Raw genomic sequence first — 13,177 nt, 5'->3', positions numbered from 1 at the left:
GATCCCAGTGCCGTTAACGATGCTGCTGATGCCACCACCACTGCCAGCAAACCAAGCACAGCGAGGAAGCAAGACATGCAGGAAAGGAAAAGGAGGGCGCCCGTCCTGTTAAGATACGGGCACGGCCTGCGCTGAGAGGAGCTTCTGGCAAGGGCACTGGAAGCGAGAGATGCAAAGAAGAAGCCTCTGTCCGGCCTGGGGTGCTTCCTGCCGCCCTCCCAACTCCAGAGGAGGCTGGTGGTGGGAGAAACGTGGCTCAGGGATCCGCAGTTTAACCCACTAGAGTCATCACAGGCTCTGCATTCCCAGCCAAGCAATTAGGCCAGAGGAATGGGGTCATGTTGGATCAAACGGGCAGGCTGTCAGGAGGTGGTGACCCCCCCACCCCCACCCCCACCCCATCCATGCAGGAGGACTGACTGGGCTGGACGGAGAGTAGATCAGGATGAACGGGGAAGAAACTGGAACTCTCCAGGTTCTTTCCAAGGAGAATTTCCTACTCTTGGTTCAACAACAGCACTGCGGGGGGGGGGGGGGGGGAGAGAGCCCCTACTCTCTGTAATCCCTTCGGCAGCCAGAACACAAGAGGGGGAAACAGGAGGAGATTTGTAAGTGGATGATGTGTGTTGAACTCACCCAAACGGCAGGGCTCAGAAGCCACTTTCCTCCCCAGCCCCACCTCCAGATCCCTGGACCAATGTTTTGATCCTGGCACTGGCTTGGAGAACTCCGGATGCTTGGGAAAGAAGTCCCAGAAGCCTATAAACCCCCCCCCTCTCTCACACACACACATGCACGCACACTCTGTATCAGAACTGCTGGCTTTTAAACAAGCCAAAGTGCAAGGATTCCTCCCAGTCAGAGCTGGGTGTTCCTCCCGAGACTCAAGAGGCCCAGCAAAAAACACGACTTCAGTACTCAAGAAACAGGTCCAACCACCTCACTGACTAGGAACTCTGACCAGATTTGCTTCCAGGTGAAGCAAGCTTTGGATTGCAGCCGAGACAGAGAGCCTTAAAAAAAAAAGAAAAAGAAAAAGAAAAGAAATTTCCCAGCAAAGAATCCTGGAGTTTGCTCAGAGCAGAGAGCAGCTTTGGGGACAGGCAAAACACGGGGCCCTCTTGAGTGCTGGTGGAGCACAACTCCCATCGTCCCCCGGCCAGCACGGCCACTGGTAAGAGACAATGGGAGGCGCAGCTTTACCAGACATCTAAAGCCAAGGGTTCCCTAGAGGTAAAGAGGATGAGACTGTGCTGCAGAGGCCACCCCGGTCTGGATGCCAGGCAGCTTCTTTCGCCCCCATCGCCTGCCTTCCCTTGAAGTAGACCCCACGGGGCTCCGATCTTTTTGCAAACCACAGCTCTCCTTCCCTCCCACTCAAGCTGTCCCTGGTTTGGCTGCAAATCAAAAGCCGTGGCTTCAAACAGGCAGGGAAGGCTGGCCGGCCTTCGAGGTGCTTTCCTAACGCAGAAATTGGGTGGCAAAACGGGACCTTTCTTGGTAGGTTCACACTTTGCCCCTGAATCTCAGCCGCTCGATAGCAGGGTGTCCTGGCTGGGGCTGAGAGGCTGCTCTCGAGATCTTGCCCAGACCTGCTTGTTGGGAGCAGAGAGGCAGCAAAGGTCTTGGAGAGAATAAGCGAGGTGCCGGGAAAGAGAAGCTCGTCAACGGCAGGCCATCCCTTGGACATTAAAAGACAAGCGTCGCTCCCTCCCACCCTAAAAGCTGAGCTACAAAATTTGCTCTCAGGCATCCAAATCCCCCTCGGGACAGCTGAGTGGCACAGGTGATGGAAACTGCCAGCCAATGGCACCCCTGCTCAGAAGGGTCCGAGTTCGAGTCAACCTCCTTCCGAAGTCTATGTTGTGCTTTCCGACGACTCCACTTCCAGGGCTCAGCCTGGAAACCCACCCACCAAAGGCCACCGCATGGCCTCTGTAAAGAACGCATCCTCTGAGCAGAGACAGAGTGCCATGACACTGGGTAACTGCCACTGGCTCTTTTCAAAAGGAAGGAGGGAGTGGAAAGCAACTGGGAGCGAAGTCACACAAATCTCAGATATTATCCAGTCTGCTCACACAGGGAGCATATTAAGCCAATGAGTCCAAAGCCCTGCTCCAGACTACAAAACCCAGGATCCCCTAGGATGGAGCTGCTGCAAGGGGAAACACAAACCCCAGGAATGCTTTGGGCCCAACCACAGCCGTTGAAGAAATATAGAAGGGCTACAATTCCGAAGTTCAAGCACACTTCTTGGTTTCTCACATGAGGGCCCTGACCCCCACGGACAGGACAGGCAGTGCTTCAAAGAGGAGGGCAGGGAAAGGGTTTAGAGGATTGGGGGGAGAAGATACAGATGGGAACAACGGAAGGAATGGACTGACAGACAACAAGATGGTCTTGAGCGCAAGAGCCGGAAAAGTCCCCCCTCCCAAGTTCCAAAGTCTCTCCTCCCCCATTAACCTCTTTGACTGTCTGAAACCGCATTTGGGAGCAGGTATGTGTGTGAAATTATTTGCAGAGAACAGACCTGGAGGGATGATTGGAAAGAGCAGAAATTGAGACAGGCAGGAAGAACCCTGATTTTAATTTCAATTGTGGGAGGATGGAAGCCGCTGATAATTCATACCCAACACAGGACATGCTAATTAAGAAAACACACAAAAACAAAACAAAATTTAGGCAGCAAGAGAACAGCATTTCCTCTTTTATCAGTAACTTGGGTGAAGACCCCCCCCCAAAAAAAGAAGGGCCCCAGATAACAGGGAAGGGATGACTCTGGTTTCTTCTTTAAAAAAACAAAAACAAAACTACACCCTTCAGGTAGGTTACCTGAGCCGAGCCTTCCCACCTTGCCCTTCGCTCTCCCTCCAGGAATAAAGCTATGAAGATTCTGCATTTAATTGGCACAAAAAAAGGAACAAGAGAGAACAGAATTGGGGAAAAGGTTGTGGGGATGATTTTGCTCTGTTTGGGAATAAATTCCTAGCCTCCGCTCTACTCTCGTAGATATCACCATGGCATCGTGGGCTCTGGGAATCGTAGATTGGAAAAGAAATTTTTCTAAGCTCCGGAAACTATTGCAATCTGAATAGTAAAACCATGGAACATCATCTTGCTTGAAGAAACGAACTTGATAAACAGCAAGTTCTTGCAACTCGAAGGAAGATCATCTAAATGTTCTTGTTTTCCTCTTCTCTGCCTCCATTCTTTTTCTTTTCTACTATGTCTATGACTAGATCATTAAAAACTAGGGGCAAAGGAGGGCAGGACAATTTTTTTGAAAGCAACTGGTTGCTTGGGATATTTTTGATACTTTAAAGTGTAGCATTACAGGGAAACCAACTTTATGGTTACTTAGTCAGTGGAAATGGGATGTTTACTTTCCAAGTCTCATTTTGCAACATTAAGGACTAGTGAGTTTGTGTTTTCAAAAAAAAAAAAAAAACCCTGCAATAACAAAATAAATTGACATTTTTGTGTTAGTAAACTCTGCATTGGTTATCTGGGGATGTTCTGGGCTGCCTAGTATATAAAAAGCCTTTAAAAAGGAATTGATGCACATGTTAATATTAACAAGAGGGTCCTGGTTGCAAACCCCGCGCCATGCAGAGCTAGAGAAATGTGTCCCACCCTCCCGAGCTGCAGCTTGCAAGAGCACTGCAACACGGACGCAGCGGCATGTGAGCGGGGAGGAAAAGAGGGGAGCAGACGTTCAGGACTGGCTCCCAGGGATACAGTAGTGGCTGGGGGGGGGGCTGCTATCGGGGTGGGGAGGCAGGGGTGGGGAGGAGAGAGGGAAGGATCTGCCTTACTGGTGCCTTAGCGCGGTGCCCATGGACGACGATGACACAGAGGAAATGCTGCCGTGGTGGAAATAAATGAGTAGATATGAAAAAAATAAGAATCACGAGGGGAGGAAAATGATAAATGAGGTGGCAGGCAGCCGAGATGCTGGAAGAGGAGGGTGATGGCGGGGGGGGGGGAAGGCTAAACACTGTCCACTTACGGAGCAAAAGGATCTATCAAGACTGTCCGAACTCGATGACCACTCCTGGGAAATGAGTGAGAGGGAGGGTGGGAGGTGGGAGGTGATGGGGTGGGGTTTTTTTTTAAGGAGGAGGGGGAAGGGGAGGGAGGAAAGTTGAGGAGAGAAAAGGCAAGAGTTTAATAACCAGGTTTGGACCCCCTTGCCAGCCCCGCTCCGTGGCCCTCCTTCACCCTGGATCAAGCTGCAACGGGAAGAGGCAAGTCAAGGCTCCTGCCCCCCCCCAACCCCAGAGTCCCGCTTCCAACCGAGGACAGACAGACAGACAGACTGACAGACAGGCACAGACCTCCGAGCCCTTCCAGCCATGCGCTCCTTCGTCCCACCCTCGGCCGTCTGCGACTTGCACCTCGCCATCAGAGGCTGGCTGGCCCTGGGCTCTGGAAACTGCCGTAAAGCTATCGGGGATCCAGGACACAAACAGAACGATCCGATTCTCTGGTTCAAAAGTTACCCGAGTCCCCGCGCTTGCTCTTTCGCCACAAAATCTGTTGTGTTATTTTTGGGAAGGATGCAAACTGTGGAGTGACAATGGAAAGAACGGCTTTCAAGGAGGCGATGGACGGGAGGGTGGCTTTCAAGCTACGGGGAGACCGTTCCAAACTGGGTGTTTAAATTATAGGGGTGCCGTTTGTACATCCCAAGCCCACAAAAACCCAGACTCGTTAAACAAAGGCCTTGAACGTCACCGGCCAAGAGCGGGCGGACCCTCCCAGCCTTCTGAGGGTGGGCAGCGGCAACGAAGGGAAAAGGCTGGGGGGGGGGGGCCTCCAACCTGTGCCTCTCGGCTCAGAGCAGGTGGGGAGAGAAACCTGTACTACAAAAAGGGGGGAGAGCTGTCAAGGAGAAAAGGTCCTCCTGAGGCCACCTCGGGTCCATCCTTTTCTTCCTGAGGTGTCAGCACACGAGGGGAAAGGACAGAGGGAAGAATCACGCAGCCTGCCTTGCGCATGGCTTTCTTTGAACTCCATCCATCCGTCCATCCGCCCCCCCCTTTCCTTCGAGCCAAAGGCAAGGTAGGAAGAGACTCCAGTGAAGGAAACGCAAAACGTTACTTGACGAAGAGAAACTAACGAACCCCCCCCCCCCCGCCCGTGGCCTCACAAAGACGAAGCAGGACTTGGGAGTGAGCGGCAGCCTCCTTTTCCAGACACCGACTGCCCTGCAAAAACCTATACAAAATAAAGTTTTATTTAGTCTCTATTTAGTCTTTTGTTAAGTCTTTCAGGCGACACTAGACTCTTGTTAGTTTCGCCGCAACAACTGACACGGCCTCTCCTCTGGAAAGAAGCACCATTTTGTTCGTCTGCCACAAACAAAATGGGAAATTTATTAACAGTCAGCACTTTTGCTATTAGGAAGAGAAAGAAGCAAGGAGCAGGGCAAAAATGCAGAGGGGGGGGGAAAGAAAGAAAGAGGGAGACAGTTCCCGCGTGGACCTCCTACTATCTTCCTTCCCAGTGTTAAGTGCACCCCCCCACCCCCACCCCCAGACACACACACACCTCAAACGCTGCTTTGGCAGCGACAGGGGCCAAAACGCATCTCCCCTCCTCTTCATGCCACGGAACGCCTCCCTGCTTGAGAGATGCTGGCGTTCTGAGAGGAGACCGAGCTCATCAGGGTAGGTGGAGTTGGCGGCTCCTTTAAAAAGAGCACTTTAAAATAAAATGCAAGGGAAGCCAAACACGTAGACTGTGTGGGCTGGTAGGTGAGCCGGCCAAATCCAGACACCCCTTCTCTTTTTAGGGATTTGCTCTAAATGGGAAGGGGCTGGCCTCCCACCAGCACCGAGACGATGCAGAATCACCCTGCGGAAAGCAAGCAGGAAAGGGACCGGACTCAACATTCAGGCTTCTGAACACTTGCCTGGTCGCCATGGATGATTTTCACAAGCCTGCAGGTGATCATCACTGTGATGTTTCACAGATGTTGGCTCCACAGACACACACACACACACTGACAACCACACTACACCACAAGATCCAAGGCTGCATCAGAATCACAGAACTGTAAAGGTTGAGAGGGACAACTGCACCCTCCCCGCCACAAGGGTCATCCACTTTAGCTCCTTGCCAACGCAGGAAATCCGAGGCTAAAATATGGCAGACAGATGACCACACAACCTGTGCTTCAAAACCAGAATGTTTTCTACGCACACCACAAATCTATTTGCTAAGTCCCTCCCATCTCATGCCTCAAAACACTGCTGGCAACTTGGGAAGATCAGGGGACAATTTTAGCGGGGGTGGGGGAGGCATTGGGCCCCAAAAGGAGGAGAACAAATTTCTTTCAGATTTCTGGAATTCTGTCTCCTCTTTTGAGGGAGTCCTACACCCCCCCATTTTAAACCAAGAAAGTGATTCCTGGCGACAAGCAGAGAAGATGGCATTTCTCCCCAAAAAGAGAAAGACGTGTTGCCTCAAAAACAGTCCTGGGGGGGTATAACCCCCCCCTCTCCCTAGCCTCTCTTAGGAGTTGCTCTAATGTCTCAGAACATTTCGGTCGCATGCCCCGGCTTTTTCTCCATCTTTCCCAACTCAATGACAGGTTTTTCGAGATAGCGGGACTAGCTCATTCCCAAAAAGGAAAGAGGATAAGAGGAGGAAATGTCCGATCCATCTCACAACCATGTGGATTGGGGGGGGGGGGGGAGGAAGAAAAGGAGCAACTGAGAAACATGGCGCCGGGGGGGGGGGGGAATACATGGTAGGTGAATGGAGATTATCTGCAAGGGCTGTGCAAGCGACATGATTAACTAACAGGATGGACTTTGTCCCCCAAATCATATCACGGGCTATTAACGAGCGTTTTCTGCTTATGGTCCCATGAGGAGCGGGTGCCGGGGGGGGGGGAGGATGAATCGGCCATTGTTTCCGCCTGTGTCAGAGCACAGAGCTCCCTCTTGTTGCATTACTCACGCAAGCAAGGGAAAGCTGCCCCGCTGCCCAGCACACCCCGGAAGAAGGGGCCAAATCACGCAAGGGAGGTGCCCCCCCTCTCCTCTCAGTCCCGACCCGTGGCAGAGAAGTCCAGCCGATCCCGGACAGCCAAGCCTTCGAGAGGACAGGAAAGGACGGGAGGCTTCTTGCAGTGAAAAAGCCCGAGGAGGGGGAGGGAGAAGCCAAGGGGGGGTGGCTGGTCCGCCACGGGGGGGGGCAAGCGGCCTTGGCTCCCCCACTCACACACACCTGCACCGAAACCCCACCACCTCCAGACCGATCTTAGTGCTCTCAGTCGAGGCAGGAGGAGCAAAGCAGGTGAGGCCTGTGGAGGCTGGGCACTTCCTCCCTCCTCCTGACATGAGGGTCTCCTCTTGAGTTTGGGTGGCCAACGAGGGGGCGGGGGAGAGGAAGAGGAAACGCCAAGGGCCGAGCAAGGTCCCGGCGTGGTTTCAGGGAGCCGGCAGCCGGCAAGCTTCCCAAGCTGCCTCCCCTCCGACGGCAACGCCTGTATCGCCAAACACAGGCACGGGCGACTTCGGTCTCAGAGGCAAGCGCCTGCGCGGAGAGCCGAAGGGGCAACTCCGTGACTCATCCCCAATCCCGCCGGAATCCAAGGGCTGAGGTGCCAACTTCGCCCGGGTGGACCTGACTCATTTCTGACTCAGCGGCTCCCTCTGCCCCGGCGGGGGGGGGGGGGGGCTTTCCACTCTCTGTTCTCTGGCTGTTGCCACCATAGAAACCTGAGGACAAGCCGGAGGCCTCTCCCTGCAGCCGGGCTGCCAGTTTCACCTGCGCTGCCACAACGCAGAGTTACAAGCAGCCCAGAGAGAGAGGACAACCGCCACTTTCCAGGAACGATGGCCCTGAAAACAGGACCTGCCTGGGTGCAATACGTGGGCTGGGGGGGGCAGGGTGAGGGTAGGGGAGCAGCTGGGGGCCCCCCACAGGCTCTCCTTTAGTGAAAGCACCCACCAAGTCTTGCTTTCTTCCACCTCTGATTAAAACACACACACACACAAAACACACACAAAAGCCTGCAAGACCATTCTCTTCCAAATTGGAAGAAACTCATGGACTTCCTGAAATTCTTTACCATAATAATTTTCTCCGCCCGTCCCTGTTCTCAGGCAGGTACCATGACAGGCAGACCCAACGCCTGGGCTGCCTGGGGATGACGGTGTATTCCAAGACCTCTGGAAAGGAGCTGGTAGGGAAGGCAGACCCTACAGCCACTTGACAACCCATCGCTCACACTCTGGACCACACCCTGCGTGCCAAAGAGGTGGTCGACTCACCAGGGGGGGGTCCAAAGCGTCCCTTTCTGCCTCTCCTGTCCCCCCCACTCCCAATTCCTGCTGCCGCCATTTATGGACTTTGTTGGCAGAGATACTGAGACCCGGGAGTTGACAATGGAAAGGAAACAAAGCCACATCATCCTCCAAGCCTCTCGGATTCCCGTGGCAATGGATGTAATATTTTAGTGGCACTCAAGGTGATGCTGCCTCCAAATCAGAGGCTGGCTGTTAAAAGAGGACTCTGCGCAGATCTGCGTACAAAACAAGGATCCATTTAATGTCTTCTTGAAAGCTTTCACGGCCAGGATCCGATGGTTGTTTAGCCTGAAACCAAAGGCTGTCCTGGTCACCAGACCCCAGGCTGGGAGAAAGCAGAGGAAGGGTGTCAGTCATGGAACTCTTGGACGGGAGGCAAAGGGCCGTTGAGCCCAGCTTCCTCTTCCCTGACCAGGGATGCCCACAAGCAAGGGGTGAAAGCAGGCGGGGCCCCGCTGTGCCTGGTCCCTGGCCTTTACATTTCGGGGAGCTGGGACGCGTCAGAGAAGCAGAGCCCAAGGATGTACCTCTTCCGAACTCCGCACAAACCAAAAGACGACACAGCCACTACACAGGTTTGAGGGGAATCCTGCACCCCAAAATGCAGCATGAAAAATTCTGCTGGAAAGGATCAACCCCCTTTTCTAAAGTCTGGTAGGTAGGTAGGTAGGTAGGTAGGTAGGTAGGTAGGTAGGCAGGCAGGCAGGCAGGCAGGCAGGCAGGCAGGCAGGCAGGCAGGCAGGCAGGCAAAAGAAAGAAAGAAAGAAAGAAAGAAAGGAAGAAAGGAAGAAAGGAAGAAAGGAAGAAAGAAAGAAAGAAAGAAAGAAAGAAAGAAAGAAAGAAAGAAAGAAAGAAAGAAAGAAAGAAAGAAAAACGAAATGCTGGGGCAACCACATAAAATACTGTTATAAAGGGGAACTTAGCATTTGCCTTCTTAGCTGGAGGGACCACCAGGCACATTCCAAGCCGCCATGACCCAAATTCCGCACCGGGGAAATTTTGCTAAATGTGCACAATTCTGACACTTTGGGGGGGGGGAGAACCAGAGTGAGGAAAGTGCCTGGGATTTCCTGCTGTAAATGGTCAAAGTGTTTGCTCTGCCACTTGTGGCTTCCCCACAACTCAACAGGATGGGGCATAACGCCCCCAACCCCCCCCCCCCCTCAGCCTATATGGGGCCCTGTCCAGGCCTTCTCCCAGCACCACTAATGGTACCAGGGCTCAAGCCCCTTAAGGCTAAATGCTTCCTTCTAAGTCAGACTAAAAACTGGCTGGCTTACTTAGCTCCAGCTGAGAAGTATCATGATGACAATGGACTCACAGGGAAAAAGAGCCAGATGCTGCACCCCGTGTCATGAGCCCGGTGGCCATACGCTTCCAGATCTCCCAGGCCTGGCTCAAGAGAGAGGAAGCCAGTGCGAGCACCAAGCCCAGGCCAGCTGCCTTTGAATTTTTTTTTTTTCAAAAAGCCATTCTGCTCCAAAGCTAGCAGGACACTAAGGTTGGGGGCTGTACTTTTAAATACTCAGGAGAGGCAAAGCCTTCTCCTGTTTTGCTCAGAAAGGCTCCTGTGTCCTCGGGGTGAGAAGTCCGTTTTGACGCTGCCGAGAGAAAACGCAAATCAGCAGAACTCTGCATTAATTATGAGCAGGTGGGGCTCCGGTTCCCAGTTGGCAAAGGGAAGGGCCCCCTCGCGGGCGGGCAACCAGGGGCCTCCCGGCATCCAGCTTTCTATAGGCCCATTGTTCTCCAGCAAACAATGAAGTGGCCCACAGCAGGAGTGCTCTCTCGGCTGGCCCATTTCAGAGCCAGCTGGAAGCCTGGCATGCCAATCTGAGCTTCCATTGCCTGGTGGGTCATCTGGACCCGCTCGGACCCGCTCGGACAGGACAGTCCTCAACAGCACCTTCATTGCTGGGAGTCCAAAACACCAGGGGGTGGACACCATCCTGGAGAAAGTTGGCTTCAGCTCCCTGGCTGGCAGGCACTGGGCAGGTTGTCTCTGAGCAAAGCCAACTTCCTGCAAAAGTCTTCCCAAGTTTGCCGTCCTCGCCCCCCTGACTTTATCTCTCGCTCTGCCCACACTCAAATCCTGCTCCAAGAACACAAGGTAGCCAGCGATGAACATGAGCCAGCAAGCTGAGTTTGACGGCGGCAGGGAAAATTCTGTCTGGGCATGAAATATTCATTTCCTACTCCAGCGGCACTGAAATTCCACCCCGCTTTTCTCCTTTAATGATCGCCCAACATGGCCCCTGCCAAGAAAAACCCTTATGGGACGGAGTGGAAGAAAGGAGCGAGAGAAAACAGCCCTCCCAGCCTCCCTCTGCGAGAGGCTGCGGTGGAACCGATGAATGGAACGGTCAGGAGAGAAATGCATTACATTCCACTCCCAGTTCTAGATGGGTCATATCCACGCAAGGCCAGATTTGGCAAGACTGCAAAGTCCGGTGTCCCCAGACCAGAGATCAGAACCATTACCGTTTGGACTACAACTCCCCCCCCCCCAAAAAAAACCCAAAACCCATCCAGCCTGGCTATGGCTGGAAACTCTGGGAGGGGTAGTTTTGGACCCGGACTTTTCGTCAGTTTCCGTATTTCCCTTTTCAACTGGGTTTCTTTCCCCCCTTCTCTTCCCACCCTTTTAATAAAGGCAGAGAAGCGCAAAGGGGCCGGCCGACAGATCTCACAAGGTTTCTCTCTAACTTCTGCCACAGACGGGACACAAGAAGCTCCAGAGCCACCAACACCTCCACAACCACACAGCATCCTGGCGTGGAATTTGCAAGATGCTTGTGGTGCAGTCTTTAAATCTGAAATTCTAAGCAAGGCGGGGTTCCAGACAAACAAGATTCATGAAGTCTGGCTTCAAGAGCCTGCAAGATCCCCCAGGCCATCTCGGAAACCCATCCATCTCATGTGGTTTCAGAAGACCTGGAGGGCAGACCCACTACGGAATACGGAGCAGCTGCTCTCTCTTAGCGCGGGCCCTCGTGGGTCCGACTCAGCACCAGGCGGCTTCCCCTGCTGCTCTTCTTTTCCGCTGCCCATGCTGTCAAACCGAGGATCAAGGCCATCCCGCCCCTGTCGCCGCCACCATCCCCCCCCCCCGCATTACCTCCTCATCGTTCTCGACTTTGGGGTTGCTGGCCGTCCGCTTGAGGTTGCTGCTGAGGCTGATGCTGACGGTGGCGTCCGACTTGGACCGCTGGTGAGTCCTTTTGGACGGGGAGAGCCCCATGTCAGGAGGGGCCGGGCTGAAGGCGGGCAGCTCCCTCTTCCGCTGAGCCGGCTTCAGCTCATCAGAGAGGATGAGCTTCCGGAGCTTGGTCCCGCGGGAGTGGCGCTGGGTGGAGATGTGCATGTCCGAGGAGAAGGCGCCCAGCAGCAGGGCGCACTGGAGGGAGAAGTTGATGCTCTGCCGGCAGCGGTGGACGATGTACGGCTTGATGGCGTCGCCCACGTCCTCGTCCATGTGGATGTACATGTTGAGCAGCTGCGGGAGGTAGAAGTCCACCTCCTCGTTGCGGAAGTAGAAGAGCCGGTTGCCGATGTAGGCCTGCACCCCGGGCTCCTTCGAGTTGTACAGGTACGAGATGGCCATGGAGATGTCGAAGAGCTTCGACTCAAACAGTCGCAGGAGCCACGACTGCTTGGCCGAGTTGTTCTTCTGCCGCCGGCGGGCGTTCTTCACCGAGTGGGCTACCTGCTCGTCCTCCTCCTGGATTTTCTCCGGAGGGTCATCCAAGCACTTGATCTCGCAACACTGTCCGTTCGGGACGGCCTGGCCCCGCCGCCAGGGGGGGCCTCCTGCCCCGCCCCCACCCCCGCCCTCGCGCAGGTGAATGGTGCCATCTGATGAGATGCAGTGCATCAGCTTCACCTTCTCTAGCACCTCCTCGCAGGCTTTCTTCGCCACCTCCGGGTCGATGACCGCCAGCTCGCCGACGCCTTCCGTGATGACCCCGAGGGGCGTCATGGCAGGTGTCCCTTCGCTGCTGCCTGGAGGTGGTGTTCCCGTCGGCCTCTCCTCCGACGCGTCCCCTGGTGGTGGTGGCGGCAGCGGCAGAGGGGCTGCATCTGTGGCTGAGTCATTCATCTCCAAGGCAGGTCTATACGCTTTCAAAGCTGGAAGGCAAATGGGCAAAAATGACAGCGTTGTTCCAACCAACCTGTTTGTGTTTTATTGCTTAAGAAAGAATGAAACCTCTCTTCCACATTTCAGTTCTTTTTCAATTTATGTCCTGCTGAGACCAAAGACAGGTCCCGGGGCGGGGGGGGGGGGGGGCTGCAATTAAAAATGAAAACACTGGCAAGTCCACTGCAAAAACCTAACTAAACACATTATCATATGAAAACACAAAAAAAAGGCAGCACGCCCATCCTTTGGAAGCCCCCTGCCTCGGTAGACAGTGATCTCCCAAAAGGGCACCGGAGGGAAGAGGGCTTGGCCAACTGACAAAGGGGCAAACGGACAAGCTGGTAGCAATGAGTTCCACTGGCAGAATAAGGATTAGTGATGCTAGGTCCTATGTAGAAATGCATACAGATAAACACACCAGAAGTTCTAGATCAATGGTTCCCCACCTGGGTTCCCGGATATTCTTGGATTTCAACTCCCAGAAATCCTGGCAGAAGAGCTAGTGGCAAAGGTTTTGGGACTTGTAGTCCAGGAATATCTGGCAAACCAAGGTTGGGAACCCCTGTTCTAGAAAATAGGGATGCTGGGTCCCATGTTGGTGAAGGTTGCCTATTGTTAAAGCACTCTTTTGGAGGGGATAGCAACTCTTTGGGGACAGAATTATCAAAGGTGCTGGTGCAGACAAGGCCCTGCAGGCCTCTTGGAGAGGCGA

The 13,177-nt window shown here is 53.9% G+C and overlaps 1 protein-coding gene across 5 annotated transcripts in view; it reads right to left on the bottom strand.

The window, feature by feature from the left end:
- PI4KB (phosphatidylinositol 4-kinase beta) overlaps positions 1–13,177 on the bottom strand; it is a 30,855-nt gene that overhangs the window by 9,947 nt on the left and 7,731 nt on the right. For 4 of the 5 annotated variants that reach the window (XM_072984022.2, XM_072984023.2, XM_072984021.2 and 1 more), the window contains 2 exons: positions 11,443–12,452; positions 4,010–4,054 (listed from right to left, as the gene is read on the bottom strand). In XM_072984022.2, the coding sequence (XP_072840123.2) occupies positions 4,010–4,054; positions 11,443–12,423 (1,026 nt within the window). In that variant the 5' untranslated portion in view covers positions 12,424–12,452. The remainder of the gene's footprint in view (positions 1–4,009; positions 4,055–11,442; positions 12,453–13,177) is intronic. The other variant, XM_072984024.2, reaches the window with a different exon arrangement.

The sequence above is a fragment of the Pogona vitticeps genome, chromosome 15, assembly GCF_051106095.1.
Source record: "Pogona vitticeps strain Pit_001003342236 chromosome 15, PviZW2.1, whole genome shotgun sequence".
NCBI classification, from domain to species: domain Eukaryota; kingdom Metazoa; phylum Chordata; class Lepidosauria; order Squamata; family Agamidae; genus Pogona; species Pogona vitticeps.
Note: the sequence above shows the minus strand (reverse complement) of the source record. Positions and strands in the feature narration are given on the sequence as shown.